The following is a 22,044-nucleotide window of genomic DNA, read 5'->3' as shown; positions in this document are numbered from 1 at the left end:
TATCTACATGTAATGAATTTAGAACTCCGAGATGCTTCAGTTATTCAGAAGCTAATAGATGATACTTTCTCAAGATGGTTTTTTAAATTTTAGATTATGTTGTATCCCTTAAGCTATGATTAAGTTATTGAGAAGCCAATGTCATTGGTTGGAAAGCTTTATGTATCTCTGAGATAGTAATTGATGACTAACTTCTGGACTTTTCATTGTTCACAAGTCTTACTGCAGAAGGCCCTTGATCCACCAGATCCAGAAATTGTCCAAGATGCATTGAATCTGCTTGTACATATCCATGCATTACGTAAATCTTCTTCTGCAAGGAATCGATATGAGCCAACGTTTTATGGTCATCTGCTTGCTAGTTTGAGATTATCATTTGATGCCTCGTTATTCACACTCAAATTCGGAGAGATTGGACTGCTCCGGGAAGGAATTCTTATTGGTGTTTTGGTTGATGCACAGCCTTTACCCATTCTTCAACCTTTTGGTGATGATATCTTGGTGTGTTCCTAAAAGTTGGATAGGATTCAAAAGCAAATCATATATCTATTATGAAATTTATTTTGTTTGATTAATATACAAAAAGAAACAGTCGTTGATATGCATAACTTACTGTCCAATATCATTGTGTGTCTGATAATTTGTTTTTGCTTTGCAGTTTGCACACTACTTGGGCAATTACTTTGAAGGAGTTGGAGAAGACATGTTGCGTCTTGAGAAAAAGGAAACAACATTAATGGGAAACTTTTGTGCTTTTCAGTTCTGGCAACGGGTTTTTAAGGTAACATTTTTGGGCCCTCTTCAGTCTTAACTGTTTTGGATTGTCGAATTATATCTAAGGGGATCATAAAAAAATGTATGCAGTGAAAATTACAATCATGTATTTAGAATATGGAGTGAAAATTTTCATGGACCTTTGAAACAAATGAAGATTCAATTATGAGGAAATGGCTATAGATAATTTGAAAATGTGAAATGATTTGTTATTTAACTATGATGGGAAACAATGATTCGGCTCCTATTGACTCTTCTTCTTATTAAAATCTTACTTACTGTTTCAAAATGAAAATGCAAAATTAAGAAGAGAGAGAGAGTTGAAGAGAGAGAATGAGAGGGAGAGAAAGTGAAGAAGAGGAAATCTTAAGAGTGATCTGCATTGGGGGATGTGCACGTCCCCCAACCACTATTTATAATGATGTTGAGTACAATTTTCATATATGCCCTTACTTTATGTGAAACCCTAATCTCCTTATATCTCCCATTCTACATGTTCTCTTTACATGAAACTTGGACATACAAAACAAGATTAAATCAAGTCATATAAATAAAGATAAAGTGAAAAGACTAAAATACCACTGATACTGGTTTTTCAACACACCCCCTCAAGCTGGAGCGTTTATGTCAAAAAGTCCCAACTTGCCATAGGAGTTTAGCATGCTTTCCTAGCTCCTTAGTGAACCCATCGCCGAGTTGATCACCAAACCGAACATATGGGGTTGTCACCTCCATCATCTCTGCATTCTAGAAGAAATGACAATTTACCTCTATGTGCATTGTTTTTTTTGAAAAAGATGTATTAATAAAACGAGAGAAATTACAAAATTTGGGGGAGCATGTCCCTTACAACCAGCGATTGTAGGGTAGCTCCTTGCCTGGCAATTACATTTGCCACCGAATTTGCGGATCTCGGAATGTGAGTCCAATTACAAGAAACAATTGAGGTAATTTCTAAAATTTCCCTAAAGATATCCCAATGCCTCCACGGGGGAGAGGATGCATTCTCACACCAGCCTATAACCACTTTTGAGTCGCCTTCAATATGAAGAGGCCCACTGCATTTATCTCTGAAGACGTGGAGACCGGAGAGGAGACCATGTAACTCTGTAGACGTAGAGTCAGATATACCAAGAGGGCCAGCATAAGTAAAAAGTTGATTATAGGAATGATCTAAAATAACTCCTCCGAAACCAGAAATCCTAGGGTTACCAAGAGATGAGTCATCAAAGTTTAACTTGAGATAACCAGGATCAGGAGGAGTCCAATCTTGCATGACCGGAAGCTTTTTCCTATTGTACATCATAGCCAAATTTATCCAATTTTCACGAATAGAGGAGCCTAGATAGGGAGAGAAGGCTTTCTTGGTCAAAAGCCAAGTTGATATATGACCAACCACTCGGTCCGCAACCCGATCTAAAGATTCACAATTTGCATCAAAACGTCTTCTATTGCGCTCATTCCAAAGCCCCCACGGTATGAAATTGGCACAGGCAGAGAGTATCAATTTTCCAAGTCTAGGCGGAGGGGTACTAGTGAGGGATTTACTGAACAGAGTAGATCAGCTGCCATGCATAATTGTAAACCAAACTTTTCAAGAATGTTGGTCCACACTTTCCAAGAGAACATGCATTGAAGTAGAATGTGGCTTATAGTTTTAGTGTCCGAGTTGCAGAATGGGCACAAGGGATCAATGGAGGGGTGTCCTCTTCTCAACATGGCTGCCGAGAGAATCTTGCCTTGACAGACACTCCACATGAAGAATTTTATCTTTGGAGGGGCACATAAACGCCATACAAAGTTGATCTCATTCTCCCTCCAGGATGAATTACCTCCATTTAAGAAGCCATATGCGGATTAGATCGTGAAAAACCCTTTTTATCCAGCCACCAAATGAGCTTGTCGGCCTCCAAAGGACGGATTTTAAACGAAGCAACAAGGTCCATCAAACGACTAGCCTCCAAAGCCCCCCCTCCCTCTCAAAAACTTCTACTACTGATATATCTCTGCGAGACATGAGGAGAAAGAGACTTCTAAATGTGGCCTGCAGAGGCTCCTGCCCTATCCACAAGTCTTCCCAAAACTTGAGCGATCTACCATTGCCCACATAGAATCTACTTGCAGAATGAAATTTTGGAAGCAGAAGGTATAGGGCTCTCCATATTGAGAAAATTCCTCTTCGATTCCCACCAGACCTCCACCAATGAGGGTCTCCACCCAGCTTAGCGAGAACCATTTCCTTCCAAAGATTTGAGGAGTGGGTATTAAACTTCCATAGCCATTTTAGCAGCAACGCTTGATTCATGTCCCTAGATTTCCGGATTCCCAGGCCGCCCATATTCTTCGGCATGCATACATCATCCCAACTAACCAAATGGTACTTAAAAGCATCGCTCGATCTCCTCCATAGGAATCTTCTTTTTAGCCTATCTATAGCCTTACAAATTGCAACATGGCATAATTGGGGATTCCTGCTATGCAAGACTTGAGAAGGATGAGCCTCCCCGCTTTACTAAGTAGATGCCCCTTCTATGATGCAAGGCGGGATTCAATTTTTTCAACCACCGGATTCCACAGACTCTTGCATATATGCCCATTGAAAAGAGGTAAACCAAGATATGTTGCAGGTAGGTGACTTATTGTGCATCCAAATATACTTGCCATCTCAGTAAGAAGCTCAGGGCTAACATTGAAGCCCATGAGAGAAGTCTTTCCCCAATTTACTTTCTGACCAGAGGCTAATTCAAAGAGCCCCAACACAGCTTTAATCTTTCTTGCACTATCAGTGTTGCCGACTCCAAAAATGATGGTATCATCTGCATAGTGAAGAATGGGAATATTAAAAGCTTGACAGGTACTAGTAGCAGGGAGCCACCCAAGATTACCTGCTGAGTAGAACATCGCAAATAGAAATTCACCAACCATATTGAATAGAAGCGGGGAGAGTGGATCTCCCTGTCTAATTCCTCTTGTCCCTTTGAAATAACCACATATTGAGCCATTAATGAGGAGAGAGTACGATGCCGAACCCACACAAGTTCTGATCCAAAATCTCCATCTGTTGCTAAAACCCATCTTTTCCATAATCTCATCCAATAGGATCCAATTAACTCTATCAAAACCTTTTCAAGATCTAGCTTCATGGGCAATTCTTGGGTCCTTGTTGCGCCGAAAATGGTCAATAAGTTCATGAGCAGCCATAGTAACTTTAGAATCTCCCTTCCTTTCAGGAAAGCGCCTTGCCCTTTGTGGATAACTATGGGAAGGAAGACTTTTAGACGGTGAGCCAAGATTCTGGCTATAATCTTGTAAGCACTAGAGACGAGGCTGATGGGCCTGAAGTCCTTAGGTTTCTCCGGGACCAAAGCAATAAAAGATGTGCCGATACTATGAAATGTGATCCCATTGTTGAAAAACCCATTAACCATGGCTATGATATCCCCCTTGAGACGAGGCCAAAATCTTTTTAAAAAATCTCCATTGAAGCCATCAGGGCCCAACACCCTATCACTTTCCATGCCTAAAACAGCACGTTCAACTTCTCCAACTGAAAACGGCAACTCTAGGAAAGAAGTAGTGGCTGGAGAGAGAGGAGAAAACTTGATATTCTGAAGTTTCGGTCTATTAGGGCATTCCTCCGAATATAGTTCTGTGAAAAACTTGAGCAACACCTTAGTAATCGAAGTCTGACATGATGTTACCTCATTATTAATGCATAATGAGGTAGCATGGTTGGACCTGCGCTTAGCCGAAGCCACTGCATGAAAAAACTGTGTTGGCATCTCCCTCCTGACCCATTTAAATCTGGCATGTTGTTTCCAACGGACCTTCTCTTGATGGAGAATTAAATTAAGTATGTGCTTTGTTCTCTCATGAAACACCAAATTGCTAACAATGAAGTTTGCTGCCTGGTTATCACAATACATAGTCATAGGATCTTTATGATAGAAGCCTAACTCTTCGATAATAGACCTTACCTATATTAGTTCACTGACGATGTGTGCCATCACTCTGTATTCAGATTTTCCATTAGATCGAGCAACCTTATTCTACTTCTTACTCTTTTAATTGATTAAGGTTCCTCCTAGAATTACACAGTATTCAGTAGTTGATTTTCCGTCAATCTTGGAACCTGCATAATTAGCTACAGTGATTACTTGGTCTATAGAGAAGACCTTTCCCTGGTGCTCCTTTCAGATACCATAAGATTCTCTGTGCAGCCTCTAGATGAATCTTACGTGGATACTCCATAAACTGACTCACTACACTAATTGCAAATGAGATATCGGTTCTAGTAATTGTAGCATAAATGAGTTTGCCTATTAGTCTTCGATACATTGTTTTATCTTTCAATTATGGACTTTGATCATCTTGAAGATCATGTCCTACCTCCATAGGTGTATCAAATGGTTTAGCTCCCTGAAGTCCATACTTTTGAATCATATCAGTGACATACTTCCTTTGAGTCAAAGTTGTTCCCTCCTTGCTTCTTGTAACTTCAATACCTAGAAAATATTTTCATTGACCCAAATCTTTAGTCTAAAAGTGACTCACCAAGTAGGATTTAACTTCTTCTATACCTAATTTGTCACTCCCTGATAGAATGATATTATCTACATATATCAATAAGATAATAATTTCAGATGATCTCTTCATAATAAACAGTGAATGATCACAGTGACTTCTTCGAAATCCCATGAAAATAACTCCTTGATTAAAATTTTCAAACCATGCTCATGGACTTTGTTTTAAACCATAAAGAGTTTTTTGAGTCGACATACTTTATGTGTTTCCCACTGAACTACCTACCCTGGAGGTTGCTCCATGTAGGTTTCTTCCTCAAGATCACCGTACAAAAAAAAATATAATATCTAGCTGAAACAGAGACCAGTCTTAATGGACTGCAATAGGGACCAATATTCTCATAGATGACAAGCGGGCTGTAGAGAAAATGTCTCAAATACATCCACGCCCAAAGTCTGAATATATCATTTAACAACGAGATGAGCCTTATATTGTTCAACATACCTATCTGAATTATATCATGGTCCAGTGGGAGTGGGAGGCTTGGAATGGGTTGAAATGGTTGTTGTCGGCTTTTATATACCTGTAGTGGTTTCTCAGTAGAAGCACCTTGTGAAGTCTGAATACATTAATCAACTGGAATAAAAACGACTGTACTAGGTATTGAGGGAACAACAGAAATTGACTCAAACCTGGATGATTAAAAAAAGGGGGCATCCTCAAAGAAAGTAACATCCATTGATACAAATGTTTTCCTCATAGATAGATAGTAACATTTGTACTCTTTCTTTGTCCGAATATCCCAAAATTATACATTTAATAGAACATGGAAAATTTATCCTTGAATGGATCAAAAGTATGTGAAAAGACACCCAAAAAGAAGAGGTGGTACAGGAAAAAGCGATGTAGTGGGTAATACAACCTGGATAAGAATCTTACCATCGATAGCAAAAGACGGCATGCTATTTATCAGAAAACGTGCAGTGAGAATAACATCACCCCAATATGATTTAGGGACATTCATATAAATTAACATAGTGCGAGCTACCTCAAGTAAGTGACGATTCTTGTGTTCAACAACTTCGCTTTGTTGTGGAGTGAACACACAAGAAGTTTGATGAATAATTTTTTGTCTCTCAGAAGGACTTAAATTCCAATTTATAAATTCAAAGCCATTGTTTGTACGCAAGTTATTGATAGAGGTTGTAAACTGATTCTTTATTTTATAATAAAATAGTTGAAATTCATAAAAAAATCCAAAATTTTCTCGTATGCAATAAATCCTAGTACATCTACTAAAATCATCAATAAACGAAATAAAATACCTATGACCAAACTGACTAGTGACAGGACAAGAATCTCAACCATTTGAGTGGATAAGCTCAAATAATTTACTTGTCTGATGAGATGAAACAGGAAAAGAAACTCTGGTGATGCTTACCCACTTAACATGACTAGTACTGAAATGTAATGCTAGAAGGAAAGTCTGGAACTAGAATCAGTTTTGCAGGAGATGGATAATCGAGTCTGAGATTGATCTCCTGTCAAATACTTTGGAAATAACTATAATATTCTATTACAGTCCTATTACCTTTTTTTAAGCCGAAAAAATCTGTATACAACTCATAAATCTTGGAAAGATTGTTCTCTTGGCCATAAAATGTTTCCAAAGATAGCTACATAGCTTTGGCATTGTCAAAATTCATCGCCTGACTTCTAATAGTAGTTTCTGTGCTGTTGACAATCCAAGTCATTATTTGACTATCTTCAGCCTCCCAATCATCATCTTCAGTTTTTTCGTGCACTTTAAGTACATTTTTAACAGATCTGGACCATGTAAGATAGTTATCACCATTCATCGGTGATAGTGATAATATCTTTCGCATCTAGAGTATATGATTCTTTAGACCGAGTATACACCTCACCAGAATCACCCATAACAGATATATAGAAATACCAAACAAATCAAATAAACCTTCAAGAGATTTCAAATCAACCAGCCTAGGTGGGCTGCACCACATAATATTAGGGTTAGGGCAAATAGATGATGTGTGCAAGTCAGAAAATTTAGAGATCCAGTACAAGAATCAGATTCCAGAACAAGCAGTGCAAAAAATTGCAACACAAGGGTTGACATCAGCACAAAAATGTCTGGGGTTTGGTGCACATCTTGAGATCAACAAAAAAGACCCTCTTTTGACAGTTTAAACCATCAAAATCTGTTCGTAAAACAGTAGAACCAGTAACCTAGGGTTATGGTAAAGAAAAAAAGAACAAAAGATTGGATTTTTACCAACCAGTAGCTGAAAAACTTGATAAAGATCCTTCCTTTATGTAGACGTATGCTTCAAAAGATGAAAAAACAAATAAAGAACCTCCTATATGCGATCTATTGCTCTAATACCATGAAAAATTAAGAAGAGAGAGAGTTGAAGAGAAAGAATGAGAGGGAGAAAAAGTGGAGAAGAGGAAATCTCAAGAGCTGTTGAGTATAATTTACAATATGCCCTTTAAGTGAAACCCTAATCTCCTTATATCTCCCATTCTATGTGTCCTCTTTACATGAAACTTAGACCATAGATATAATTGGACATACAGAACAAGATTATATCAAGTCATATAAATAAAGATAAAGTGGATACTGTTTTTTCAAAAGAAAAGAACCAAAAAAAGGAGAAATTATAATTTTTTGCCAGAGATTCTTTCTGTGTAGCTTATACCTGTGATAAAAGGATTAATGAATCCATTCTACAATCAATACTACAGTGGGCTCATTTAAAAACAAAAAAAATCCTACAATGGGCATTGATTGGGTAATTCCTGCAGTGGGCAATTCCGATATCTGCAAGCTCGGCAGCAGATGTGCTCGCCAAGCTGAAAAACTTGATAAAGATCCTTCCTTTATGTAGACGTATGCTTCAAAAGATGAAAAAACAAATAAAGAACCTCCTATATGCGATCTATTGCTCTAATACCATGAAAAATTAAGAAGAGAGAGAGTTGAAGAGAAAGAATGAGAGGGAGAAAAAGTGGAGAAGAGGAAATCTCAAGAGCTGTTGAGTATAATTTACAATATGCCCTTTAAGTGAAACCCTAATCTCCTTATATCTCCCATTCTATGTGTCCTCTTTACATGAAACTTAGACCATAGACATAATTGGACATACAGAACAAGATTATATCAAGTCATATAAATAAAGATAAAGTGGATACTGTTTTTTCAAAAGAAAAGAACCAAAAAAAGGAGAAATTATAATTTTTTGCCAGAGATTCTTTCTGTGTAGCTTATACCTGTGATAAAAGGATTAATGAATCCATTCTACAATCAATACTACAGTGGGCTCATTTAAAAACAAAAAAAATCCTACAATGGGCATTGATTGGGTAATTCCTGCAGTGGGCAATTCCGATATCTGCAAGCTCGGCAGCAGATGTGCTCTCCAAGATGGGAGCAACCCTTCAATCTCTTGTTGTTAAGGATTTGTTCCTCTGTCCTTTGTAATTTTCTTTGTTAATATATACATCATTTTCAAAAAAAATAAAAAAATCCTTCAGTGGGCAAAAGCAAACAATCATCTTCACTTTTCCCCCTCTTCCCTTTTCTGAACTGTTCTGTGTGCAGAGATTCTAAGAGCAAAACTGCACCACTACAGCATCCCCTCTCAACTCTCCATCCCACAACTAGATCTCTTCAATTAAATTTTTATTGAAGTTTCAATATGGAACCCTGACCCAGCAGGACTTGAATTGCATAGTTCTATTAGCCTACCATGGGCCAGCAGGTTTTTGTGACTCGGTGGAAGCAGAAATTAGAGCTCTTATTAGAGGCATGAGGCCTTTACTCACAGCATTTCTCAGCTCCAGCAGTGATTGAAGATGACTCGATTTTAGTCATTGGCTGCCAGCAGGCTTCAACAAAAATCTTCTCTTCCCTGCAGACTAAGTCATATCTTTGATGAGATCTTAGAATCTGTTACAGTTTAGATGTATCTACTAATTATACTCTTGTGGTGTGCTAGCTTTCTCTGACTTCTCATCCCTCCTGTCCTTCTCTCCCTCTTCTCATTTAATATCTTATTATTCTTTACCAAAAATAAATTTACCTGATAATGAAGAAAATCATCATAATGTGAATTTGATTAGTTTCTGCTGCTCTTTAACTTTCTTGCTTTGATTTCATTTTCTCTTATGGGCTCTTTGAAGGATAAGCAGCGATTGGAACGACTGATACACATTGCAGAGGTTGGCAATGAATCAAATCTAGCACAAAATTTTATTCCTTTGCTTGAAGAGCAGTGGTGCCATTTCCACAATCTAGAGCAGGCATCACTACAACATGTCTCAGATATGTGTATGGATCCTTTCTGTTTCTGATTGAAAATGAGATTGTAGTAGTAGATGTACATCTTGTTTGGGCTTTTAAAGGAGCCTATTTCAAATGCATGATGTTTTGAACGATCCATGCAAAAGTAAAGATGCAAATGAATTACCCACATTAAGTTGGCTTGTTTGGACTTTGTCAGTAAGCAATAACCACACCATGCTGGTGTATGTGAGTGATCCATTGATCGAACAGTCTTGCCACTTTTTAGATCCACTCTGATTGATGACTCACTGAACCCCAAACTTGAGCAGCAGCATTCATTGCGTCACAGATTGATGGTACTGATCTTGTACAATTTGGTGCAAGAGCCTCTCAAAATGCATAACATGAAGATAAGCTACCTGTAGTTAGAATGTTGATTCAAAGTTCTCTTCTCTAATTGCAACTTTGAGAGTCATAAGCATTGTGACTTGAATGTGACACACATGTTAGCAATATGGAAGAGAGGTTGCTTGGGGTTGTCTTATTGCTGTCTCCATGAAACTTCGTTCTAATTGCAAACTTTGAGAGTCATAAGCTTTGTGACATGAATGGACACGGCAATCTGGACAGACCGAATCAAGGGTGCTTGCTTGGGTCAGTCTTATTGCTATATCCATGAAACTAGTCCTATAAAAAATATCTCACTTGTGCCACTCATTGAATGCATGTTGGGTCTTCACGACTGTTTAGAGTTTATGGTTTAGGGTGCTCTGGATATTGGTGCATGCGTCACATTTATATCTTTAAGTCTTTGACAATTTAAATGGACCTTCAAATTATGGGATACTTACACTATAATGGGTGCATGTGGTGCATCTTGGTCTCTGCAGATGAAGACATAATGAATAAAATACACAGGTTTCGACCTCAGTCTTTGGTTAAATCAAATTGGCTACCCTCTTGCTATGATCCTTATGAATTTAAGCATGCTTGCCTCCTCCAATGTCAGCCCACTGTTGACATGGACGTTGAAATAAAGAGCTGCTACCTTACTGCACCATATGTTTCTTTTAGTGACTTCAAATCCAGTATAATAGCTGAAAAGTTGGTGGCAATTATCAAGGAGGTGAAGTTTTGTTTCTTGATTAAATATTTGTTCTTTTTCTATATCATTGGTGTTACTGGTTTCCTTAATTCTATGAACAGATGAGAGTGCAAGACAGAGGAGATGCTGCTAAAGACCATTATAATAAGATCTCAGATGCCTCTGTTTCTGAAGTCATGGATGAACCCGTTCTTTGCAGATTCTTTGTTAATGGATCATGCAAGTGGGGTAGCCAATGTTTCTTTTCTCATTCTCTTCAAGGCAAAAGACCCATATGCAAGTTCTTCTTCTCATTTCAGGTTAGTGGGACATCTTATTATCATTGTTGTTATTATTATTGTGATTATTAATATTATTGTGTTTGTGGTCCCAAAATTTTAGCTGCTGGTGTTGTATGCGCGTGCGTGTGAAGAGAGAGCGAGAGAGAGAGGACATGAGAAACATAATGGTTTATTTGTCTAGTTCTACTTATATATAGCCTTGTATTAAGGGTAATTTTTAAGAATAGTTCTAATGTTTTCATTAGAAACAAGAATAGCTTTAATATGGGACTATTTTCGGCAATTATAGAGTACATCACTCCCCTTATTTATTTACACAAATCTTCCAAATTTCGGTGGTTAGGCCTTATGCTCAACATATGTATTTGTTGAAAAGTGAATGAGATTCAATGCATGTGATACATGAAAGCTTGTAAGATTTCTCATGTTGCTTTTTGTGAAGAAAGAACATAGAAGAGGGATTGGGGAGATTAGAGAAAAGTAGAAGAGAAGAGAAGAAATTAGGGCTAAGTACAACTTGCACAATGGGGGAAGATTGACACCCCCCATCCTCTTTTGTTACTCACTACGTTGGTTTTACAAAAAGACTAGATTGCCCCCATAAAAAGGTCTTCTATGTAAATAAGTAAAATATGACAAAGATTTCTAGACGAGTAAGGCCAGATGAGAACAGCCAACGTCCACCACTGAAGGCTGATGGAACAGCCAAGAACAAGAGCTTCCAGCTCTGGGTTCTTGTGGACAGAACCACCACGAACTGAGGCTGACGGCACTGCCTACACCAAGAGCTCTAAGCTCTGAGTTTGGTGGACAAAACCACCACTCCAAGGGGCAAACGGAACAGCCAGAGAGAAGAGCTTCAAGCTCTGGTTTCACCGTGAGGAAGAAGACACCAAGGAGGCTGGAAAAACGGGAGTGCTGCTCCCCTCCTCTTCTTTTCTATTTAAACTTAGGGTTAGGTTAATTACATTACAGCCCATGGGCTCAATACAATGCAGCCCAGCCCAACTAATCCCTTTCTAATTACCCTATGTACATGACATAAATTATACAACAAATATTAACATAAAGCCTATCTAATATACATTTCAACATATGGTAAGATCCCCCCTCAAATTGATGCTGGGAAGTCAACCAGCAACAATATGCCAACCAGAATATTATGCTGGGGTTGAGACAATGCTTTTGTGAAGACATCAACTACTTGAATATCCGAAGAAATGTACGGAAGAGATATTACTTGCGCTCCAAAGTGTCGCGGATAGAGTGACAATCAACTTCAATGTGCTTAGTGCGCTCATGGAAAACAGGGTTGGCAACAATCTGAATAACACTCATATTATCCGCATGGAGAGGTGTAGGGGTAGTCTGAAGAAATTGGAGCTCAGCAAGAAGACCGTGTAGCCATATAACTACACACAATAGACATGGCATGATACTCGGACTCGGTAGTGGACTTGGACATCTGGTCTTGTTTCTTACATTTCCAAGAAATCAATGCATCCCCCAAAAACATACACCAACCTGTAGTAGAGCAACGGGTATCGGGGCACCTAGCCCAATCAACATCACTGTAGGCAACAAGTCGAAGCACGTAGCTTGTAGGAAAGAATAATCCACGAGTAGGAGAATCTCGCAGATAGCGGATGATGCGCCGAACTGCCGCAAGATGAAGGTGCCGAGGAGAAGACATAAACTGACTGACCTGATGAATGGCATTGGAGATGTCTGGACGAGTAGTGGTCAAGTATATGATGGTCAAGTATATGAAACTCTCAACCAGGCGTCGATAGATAGTAGGATCATCAAGAAGAGCCCCTTCATCTTTCCTGTATTTGTCATTGGCCTCCATAGGAGTAGCGACTGAAGAAGTGTCCACCAACCCAGCTAGAGTAATAATATCTTGAATATACTTATGCTGGTTTAAGAAAATACCGTTGGGTCGATGATGTACTTCCAACCCTAAGAAGTATGTGAGCTGGCCAAGATCCTTCATATGAAAAGTTGCATGCAACACCTGCTAAAGCTTAGTAATCAGGCCAGAGTCAGTGCCAGTAATGATGATGTCATCCACATAAACCAAGAAAATGACCATGCCCACGACAGACTTGTATAGAAGAGAGAAATCATATTGACTTTGTGTAAACTTGTCGAGAATAAGTGTACTACGAAACTTCTCAAACCAAGCTCGGGGAGCTTGCTTAAGCCCATACAAAGGACGACGTAGCTTGCAGACATCATTAGGAGAAGAAGTAGTCATACCAGAGGGGAGTTTCATGTAGATATCCTCCTATAGATCACCATGTAGAAAGACATTCTCACATCTATCTGATGCAGTGGCCAAGACTGTGAGGCTACAATGGCTAATATAGTGCGAACTGTGGCCATCTTGGCAACTGGAGCAAATGTATCCTCATAATCAATCCCATATTCCTGCTTGTTCACCAGGGCTACGAGGCGGGTTTTGTACCGATCCAAAGATCCATCTGAACGCAGTTTGACAGAGAAAACCCATTTACTCCCAAGAGGCCGAATAGCAGGGGGGCAAGTAACAATGTCCCAAGTGTGATTCTCCTCTAGAGCTTGAAGTTCTATTTGCATTGCCTTTTACCAACACACATGTGCCATTGCCTGTTTGTAGCAAAAGGGAATGGAAATAGATGATAAAGTAGCCGCAAGAGACACAGGGGAGGAGAAACCGTACATATCAGGGGGGCGAGAAGGGCGAGTAGACCGGCGAAGAGTAGTGGAGGCAAGAGAAGAGGGATGATCAGGAGCAGGCGCCAGGTCGGGATCAGGAGGGGGCACAAAGGAAGTGGGACGAGACTCATCAAAGCTAGGCAGAATAGACATAGATGCAGATGGCAGTGCAACATGAGATGGAAAGAATTATTGATTTTCTAAGAAAACCACATTTCGAGAAACACGGATTCGACGAGCGTGCGGATCTTAGCAAACATAACCTTTTTGAGAAATGGCATAACCAAGAAAAGCACACATAACTGATTGGACTGTAAGTTTGTGTCGTTCATGATTGGGTAGTGTTACGGTCCCGGGTCATGGATCGAGTAACACGGCGTGGGATTTGTGAATCCAGCACTCAGAATTTACTCACCTCACGTCAAGGGTCTGTGTATGAGTATTTCTCTTTAACTAATGCTTGGCCAGGAGGAAAGATCCTCTTTTGAGGGTCCTACCGAGTTGTTGTGCTAGGTAGAAGACCCCACAGCAATGCTGACCTTGCTAGAGTAAGGTGCTCTCTTTTCTTGGTCACGGCAAAGAGGGTTTGGCCCTCTTTGTTGCTGCTCTAGTTAAGAATGCAATCCTTCTTTCTTAAATAACTTGAAACACGAGTTTGGGATAGATTAATACCTCTTCTTTGATGCTATGATCAGCTCCCACGTTGCACCAGGAATTGCTCAAGATTTGAGGATAAAATTCCTCACTTTGCTGCTTGGTAAGGGAGGAATTGGGCCTCTCTTGCTGCTGCTGCCGAGAAGGAGGATAGACCTCCTCTTTGGGCTCGGAAAAGGGGTAGGAAGCTCCTTTTCTTAGTAGGGATGATGGTGGATGAATTTGGGTGAAGATGGATGGCAATGGAGGATGAATGATAGGTTGGATTTTTGGAGTAAACCCTAAACTCGGGATCAAGAGGTGATCCCAACCTATTTAGACTAGGTTATTCTAAAATCTCAAAGCTTACCTATTTCATTCATACCTATCCCTTAAATAGGGAGTTTTAGGGTTAGGGTTACAATAATTCCCCATAATGCCCTTACATAAAAAGTAATTAGAAATAAATCCTACTTAAAACAATATAAGAAATAAATCCTACTTAAAACAATATTAGAAATAAATCCTACTCAAAGAAATATAAGAATTAAATCCTATTGAGTGAGTTGTTGTTGTCTTCTTCGTTGTGTGACTCGGTGTGCTATTGAGTCCACAACAGGTAGATGCACAAACAAACACAACCGAATGTCCGAAGATCAGTATATGACGGAGAATAACCAAATAACTTAAAGAATGAAGAAACATGATGCAAGGTAGGGGAGGGCAGGCGGTTGATTAAATGAACTGAGGTAGAAAGTGCTTCACACAAAAAACGGGGAGGAACAGATGATTCAAGTAGAAGGGTTCGGACCATATCAAGAAGGTGACAATTTTTCCGCTCAACAACTCCATTTTGTTGCGGTGTTGAGGGACAAGAACGCTAAGAGATAATGCCTTTGCTTTGAAGAAAATCCTGGAGCTTAGTAAACATGTACTCGCCTCCAGAGTCAGAGCACAGTACCTTAATGTGAGCAAAGAATTGAGTTTCATGAAGCGCAAGAAACCGCTTAAATACTACGAAAACTTCAGACTTAGCCCGTAAGAAGTAGACCCAAGTAAAACGACTAAAGTCATCAATAAAGGTAACAAAGTACTAATAATGCGCATGCAAGACAACATGAGCGATTCCCCAAACATTACTATGAATTAGATCAAAATAGTGGGAGGCATGCGAGGCATGGTGAGCAAAAGGTAGAACCTTACTTTTGCCAAGTTTGCATGATGAACAATCAAAAGAAAGATCAAGAGAAGAGCATGTAGGACTGCCTAATAAACCAGATTTAATCATTGTACGAAGAACATCAGAGTTGGGGTGGCCTAGACGTCTATGCCACATCTTAGTGCCAGGGCCAACAACATTACATGCAAAAGAAAGTATAGGAGCATGCGGAATAATGGTGGAGAGATTTTAAGTGAAAATAGTCGTCCCACTTTAGGCCCCTTCGCGATCACTTTCCCTGACGCTTGATCCTGCACAACACAACCAGAGCGAGAAAACTGAACATTACAATTTTTATCAACCAGGTGACCAACAAAAAGAAGATTTGTAGAGAGGTCAAGGGACACAGACATTTGCTAATGTGGGAGAGAGATCACCAACAACACTGATAGGCAGAGAGCTGCCATCAACAGTGTTGATTTTCAGGTTTCCATCATGCTTTTGGACATTAGAAAGAGACACGACATTGTTGGTCATATGGTTAGAAGCACTGGAATCAAAAGACCATGGCTGAGCAGAGACTTTATGCTTACCTGAGAGACCAAAAGTAGAAATAGCAGAGATGATCATCTGTTGTACCATTTCAGGGGTGAGTGTGTTCGGATTTGCAGGTGCTGGAGGAACAGGAATTGTAGTAACCGGGACGTCAGTTGGCAATGCAGCAGAACTAGAAGTACCAATGGAGGCATGATGAGTAGTATTCTTCTTCTTTTCAGGGTTAGTAGGACAAGCTACGATGAGATGACCCGACTTCTTGTAGTAGTTACAAGACTTCTTGGGGCATTCCTGAGCAAAGTGACCATAATCCTTGCAGTGAAAGCACTAGACAGAACTCATGTCCTGACCCTTATTTTTCCCGTGTGCTGCATAGGCCACAGTAGCAGAGGTATTAACCTGGACCCGATGTTCCATGCCAGCCTGATTAGCAATGCGCTGCTCCTCCCTAAGAAGTTCACTCAAACAGGCATCCAGAGACGACGCTGGATTACAATTCATCAGATGTGAACGGGCAATCTCAAACTCGGGACAGAGCTTCATCAAGAATTGATCTCTCTTACTGGTTTCATGTATGGCTTGCACAACAGAGAGAGCTGCAACTGGGATGTTCTCATAAACTGTATCAGTATAGTCAACCCAAAGATTTTGAAAACCCGAAAAATATTCTTCAATGGAACGACTTCTTTGCGTGAAATTAGCCATCTCATATTCTACTTGAAACCGCCGAGCCGTGCTGTTTTGATGATAAACTTTGTGGAGGTAATTCTACATATCCGTTGTAGTTTTATAGGGCCTCAAATTAAGAACTAGGTGAGGCTCAACAGATCCCAAGTATCCAGGTCATGACCCTAGCATCCATGGTGGTCCATTTTGACAACGCTTCAACCTCGTGAGGTGCCGGATCACACCCATCAATATGACCCCATTATTCTTTTCCCATGACAAATAACTGGAACTGAAATGCCTAGGCACTGTAGTTCTTACCCGTGAACCAAATAGGGGAAAAATCTAACTTGTCCGTTGACATGATGGGAGCTAGAGTGGCTGAAATAAAATCTTCACAAAAATGTTTTCCGAAGGCCACAAATAGACTGAAACCCTTGCTGAAATTTTCAGAAATACCACCCCGCTGAAAATTCCAGATCTACCACTACTGCTGTGACCAGACCAAAGGTCACCTTACTGCTGAACAGGAGTGTAGCCGAGCAATAGCAGCTAGGAAGAAGCACTAATTAGACCGAGACTGGAATGAGAACAAGGGATTGAGACCAATGGACAGCTAGCCTTGGGAAGAAAAAGGCCCAGAACACACTGTAGCTGAGCCCCTTCAGCCCAGAAACTCTGAGCTCGGACAGAGACACCAGCAGCCACAAAGAACCTTCAGCCCAGAAACTCTGAGCTCGGACAAAACTTCCGACCAGAGACCTTTCAGCTTCCTTGGACAGAAAATTCGAACAAGGACCCTTCAACCCACCCCTCTGAGCTCGGACAGAACTTCCGACCAGAGACCTTTCAGCTTCCTTGGACAAAAACTTCGAACAAGGACCCTTCAGCCCACCGAGCTCGGACAGAACTTCCGACCAGAGACCTTTCAGCTTCCTTGGACAGAAACTTCGAACAAGGACCCTTCAGCCCACCCCTCTGAGCTCGGACAGAAACTTTCAACCAGAGACCTTTCAGCTTCCTTGGATAGAGACCGTGAGCTCGAACAGAGCTCTGACTCGTCGGACAGAGAGCTTGAGCTCCAAGCTCACGTTCAGCACAGAGAAGCTGAACCACCACTCCCAGAAAATCTTTCAAGAACTGCTCCAAGCTCTGATACCATGACAAATGGAGGCTGACGGAACAGCCAAGACCAGAGCTTCCAGCTCTGGGTTCTCGTGGACAGAACCACCATGAACTGAGGCTGACGGCACAACCTACACCAAGAGCTCCAAGCTCTGTTTTCAGTGGACTGAACCACCACCACCAAAGGCCGACGGAACAGCCAGAGAGAAGAGCTTCAAGCTCTGGTTTCACCATGAGGAAGAAGACACCAAGGAGGCTGGAAAAACGGGAGTGCTGCTCCCCTCTTCTTTTCTATTTAAACTTAGGGTTAAGTTAATTACATTACAGCCCATGGGCTCAATACAATGCAACCCAGCCCAACTAATCCCTTTCTAATTACCCTATGTACATGACATAAATTATACAAGAAATATTAACATAAAGCCTATTTAATATACATTTCAACATATGGTAACACTCCCGGACGACCAACCCTCTCTCCTAGTGAGCACTCCTAGCGGTTCATTGAGGCTATCCAACCTGAAAACATTGATACCCACCTCACAAATGGGCCAAGATGATGGAGCTTGCCTTGCGGATTGGTGAAATCTACAATGGCCAGCTAAATAACGGAGAGGAGCCTGCACCAATCCCCCAACATCCCCTCCTATGATTGTTCTTTTTCGGAACATTAGGGGAATCTGTTCGCGCACCAAGTGGGCTATAGTTAAAGCTATCCTCTCCGAATGTAAACTGTTAAAGCCATACTTGGGCCCTTGCGGGTATTTACGGCCCCACTTGCCATCATGACTATGCCAATTTCTTGGATGAACTCCTACACCTCGTCCAACTTTGGATCCTTCCCTGGCTCTTCCTTGGGGACTTTAATGCCATTCGCCTCTGCTATGAAAAGTCCTCTCCATCCACAAAAATCACCTCCACTATGCGGGCCTTCGTTGACCTTATTGGCTGCCTTGAACTTTCGGCAATCCCACTCACTGGGAAAGAGTTCACCTGGTCGAATGGGCAGTCCCCCTCCCCCCCCCCCCCCCCCCCCTCAATTCTCTCCAAACTTGACAGATTCCTCGCCAACTTAGATTGGCTCCATATGTATGGAAATACTTCTAGCCACGTCCTCAACCGCGCTTGCTCGGACCACTGGCCGATCCAAATAGACACCCATCCCCCTTCTTGGGGTTGCTCTCCTTTCCGGTTTGAGAATCTTGGCTTCAAGATCGTAGCTTTGCTACTAACCTCGTTAGCTGATGGCAAACGATACCAACTAACCTCAACCGTGGCTGGGCTCTACTTCTCAAGTTGAAGACTCTCAAAGCTAAGATTCGCCACTGGTCAAGCTACCGCTGTGGTGTTGCTGCTTGCCAGAAGGGTTCTATTCGCAGCTAGATCTCAAAGCTCGACCTCCTGGAAGAGCAAATGAAACGATATCATGTACAATGAAACGATTCATTGGAAGCAGCAGGCCAGATTCCGCTGGCTGATCAATGGAGATGGAAACACCAATTTTTTCCACTCCATTGCCTCGGGTAGAAGAAAAGCTAGCTATATCACCTCCCTAAACAGTGGGAATCAGGTGATTAAGGATAGTCTTTGTATCACAAATGTACTTTTTAAGTTTTTTCTCAAATCTTTAAACTGAGGAAAGATACAATTGGCCTGTTCTGCATCAACTCCAGCACGACCACATTGCCAGCCAGGATGCTGACCGGCTTGAACTCCCCTTTACCCCCATTGAAATTTACTTGGCCACTCTCGGGATGCTGACGGACTGTACCCCTAGGCCGGATGGCTTCAACGGGGAGTTCTACCGTCGTCACTGGGAGATTATCCACAACGATGTTTATGCCTTCATCAACAACTTCCACCGATGTGGAATCACTCATCATGCCATTGGTGCCTCCTTCATTACCTTGATCCCTAAGAAGGTCAACATAAAGCACCCCCAGGACTTCAGGCCAATAAGTCTCACGACCAATACCTACAAGGTCATTGCGCAGGTCCTGGGAAATTGTCTTTGAAGTCATCCACCCCTGACAAAGCGTCTTCATCGAAGGCCGTAACATCCTAGACTCAACAATGGCAACACATGAGCTCCTCGATTCTTTCAAGCAGATCACCCTCCCCAGAGTTGTCATAAAACTAGACTTTGAAAAAGCGTTTGATTGTGTTAACTGGACGCTGCTTGATCATCTTTTTGGTCAACTGGGATTCGGTTCTTGCTGGCGTTTCTGGATGCATAGTTGCATCTCCTCTGTTTCTTACTCTTTATTGGTCAACGGTAAAGCTTGTGGGCACTTTTGCGGATCCCGAGGGATCAGACAGGGTGACCCGTTGTCCCCTTTTCTTTTCACCATCATTGCAGAGTACCTCTTTGTTATGGTCCTACATGCAAAACGTATTGGATGGCTCTACCCCATATCTGTTGACCTCAACCATTATATTGCCATTCTTTAATATGCGGATGACACTATCCTCTTTTGGTGAATGCACGATGGATCAAGTCATTCACCTAAAGACCAATCTCTTCGAACTCTCCTCTGGGCAAAAAGTAAGTTGGGCCAAGTCTTCCATCTCTGGATTCAATGTGGATCAGAATGCCCTTGTTGCAACGGTTGACTATCTTGGCTGCAAAATCGCCAACCTCCCCAACACCTATCTTGGCTTACCCCTGACATTCAACAACCCCTCCAAGCACAGTTGGCACCCTGTGACATTACCCACTTCTTGGACAGGTGAAACATATCCATCAACTAGTGTAACATGCTTAACCAATGAAGACTCTTTTAGACAAGTGAACAAGGACGACATACTTGACATATGAGTGGACGCTTCCGAGTCAATTACCTAGGAGGATCTCGGATGCACATGTTAAGCTGACATACCTAAGCTAGCAAAAGTAGTTGTAAGAAGTTGAGGTTGTGCAATCGATGTTGAGGAAGGGGCTAAGATAGATCATCACCCTTACAAGATCATCGCCCGCATCCTGGCCCATCATCTCAAGGTTATTCTTCCTACCATCATCCATCTGTGGCGTGGCACTGAAAATGAATTTCATTATCACCTTGTCATTTGGGATGAAGTGTGTAAGCCAAAGTATTTGGGTGAGCTCAGGATTAGGTGCACCAAGGAATGGGCATGCTCTATTGCTCAAGTGTTTTTGGAAGCTCAACTCTTCCTCGAGGGCTTCTTGGAAGCCAATGGTTGTCTTTAAGCTTCGGCGTCTTTAGAGATAGATGGATCACTGATGGAAACTGTCGTCATCTCTCCCCCTTCTGGAAGGCCATGTTTCATCTGTTTTCCACTTTCCGCACTGCCATTCGGTTCTTTGTTGGGGCTGGCTTCAGTTTGCATTTCTGGATGGATTGGTGGTCAAGTGATGGCTCTCTTGCCTCGTCTTATCCACCTTTGCTTTCGCTCACAACCAGTCACAACTTATCTTTCTATAACATTTGGGGGAATAACTCATGGAAATTTTGCCTTAGACGTGTCCTTACGGATGAGGAAGCCATTTATGCTTATGGCTTGCTTGAAAGTCTTGGTAGTATTATTGTCCGCCCTCAGAGGCAGACCAGATGATCTGGCTCCCTGATGATAGCGGACGATTCTTAGTCTCCTCGGCATACCACCATCTTATGCGATGGTCTCGGCCGGCCGCCCCCCACCCAGTTGTTTTTGTTTGGTGCCTCTAAGCCCCGTCCAAGGTGAAGTTTTTTCTCTGGAGTGCCTATCGCAATAAGATCTTCACTGCAGACAACCTTATCTGGTGAATCTTCTTCTTCTCCACTGTGGCTTCGCCTGGAAGGTGTGGACTGACATGATTGATAGTATGGGTCTCAACTTATGCATCCCACTTGACCTGATCACCATTTGTCGTCTCTCTTTTGGGACCCGCCTTCCTAGCCTGGGCAAGCTTCTGATGGGTGCCTGCATTTTTTTGTCCCTTGGTGTCTTTGGATGGAGACAAACTCTAGACGGTTTGACTGTACTTTCCACTCTATTGCAGAGGTCTCCTTCACCGCCAATGGGCTCATCTCTACATGAATCCACTCCCAGAAAGAATTCGCTTGCCTCTTTTGTTTCCCAGTCCACACCAATTGGAAGATCATTGCTCAGATATCTGTCCCCTCTGCCCCCTACCGAGTTGTTGTTTGGGAGCCTTCCCCCACCAGTCATTATAAGCTAAATTTGGATGGTAGTGCCTTTGGGAACCCCGGTTTGG

The 22,044-nt window shown here is 41.5% G+C and overlaps 1 protein-coding gene across 1 annotated transcript in view; it reads left to right on the top strand.

Moving 5' to 3' along the window:
* The window catches only part of LOC137956743 (DExH-box ATP-dependent RNA helicase DExH8), a 53,711-nt gene that overhangs the window by 17,498 nt on the left and 14,169 nt on the right, over positions 1 to 22,044 (top strand). The window contains exons 8-12 of the mRNA XM_068804347.1: positions 218 to 501; positions 659 to 781; positions 9,502 to 9,649; positions 10,495 to 10,730; positions 10,811 to 11,008. Of these exons, the coding sequence (XP_068660448.1) occupies positions 218 to 501; positions 659 to 781; positions 9,502 to 9,649; positions 10,495 to 10,730; positions 10,811 to 11,008 (989 nt within the window). The remainder of the gene's footprint in view (positions 1 to 217; positions 502 to 658; positions 782 to 9,501; positions 9,650 to 10,494; positions 10,731 to 10,810; positions 11,009 to 22,044) is intronic.

This window comes from Aristolochia californica, unplaced genomic scaffold (assembly GCF_029961685.1).
Source record: "Aristolochia californica isolate CCGP_79_NKW_82.1479 unplaced genomic scaffold, dmAriCali1.0.hap1 SCAF_2, whole genome shotgun sequence".
NCBI lineage: Eukaryota > Viridiplantae > Streptophyta > Magnoliopsida > Piperales > Aristolochiaceae > Aristolochia > Aristolochia californica.
The sequence above is the reverse complement of the archived record's forward strand: the minus strand, read 5'-3'. Positions and strand labels throughout refer to the sequence as shown.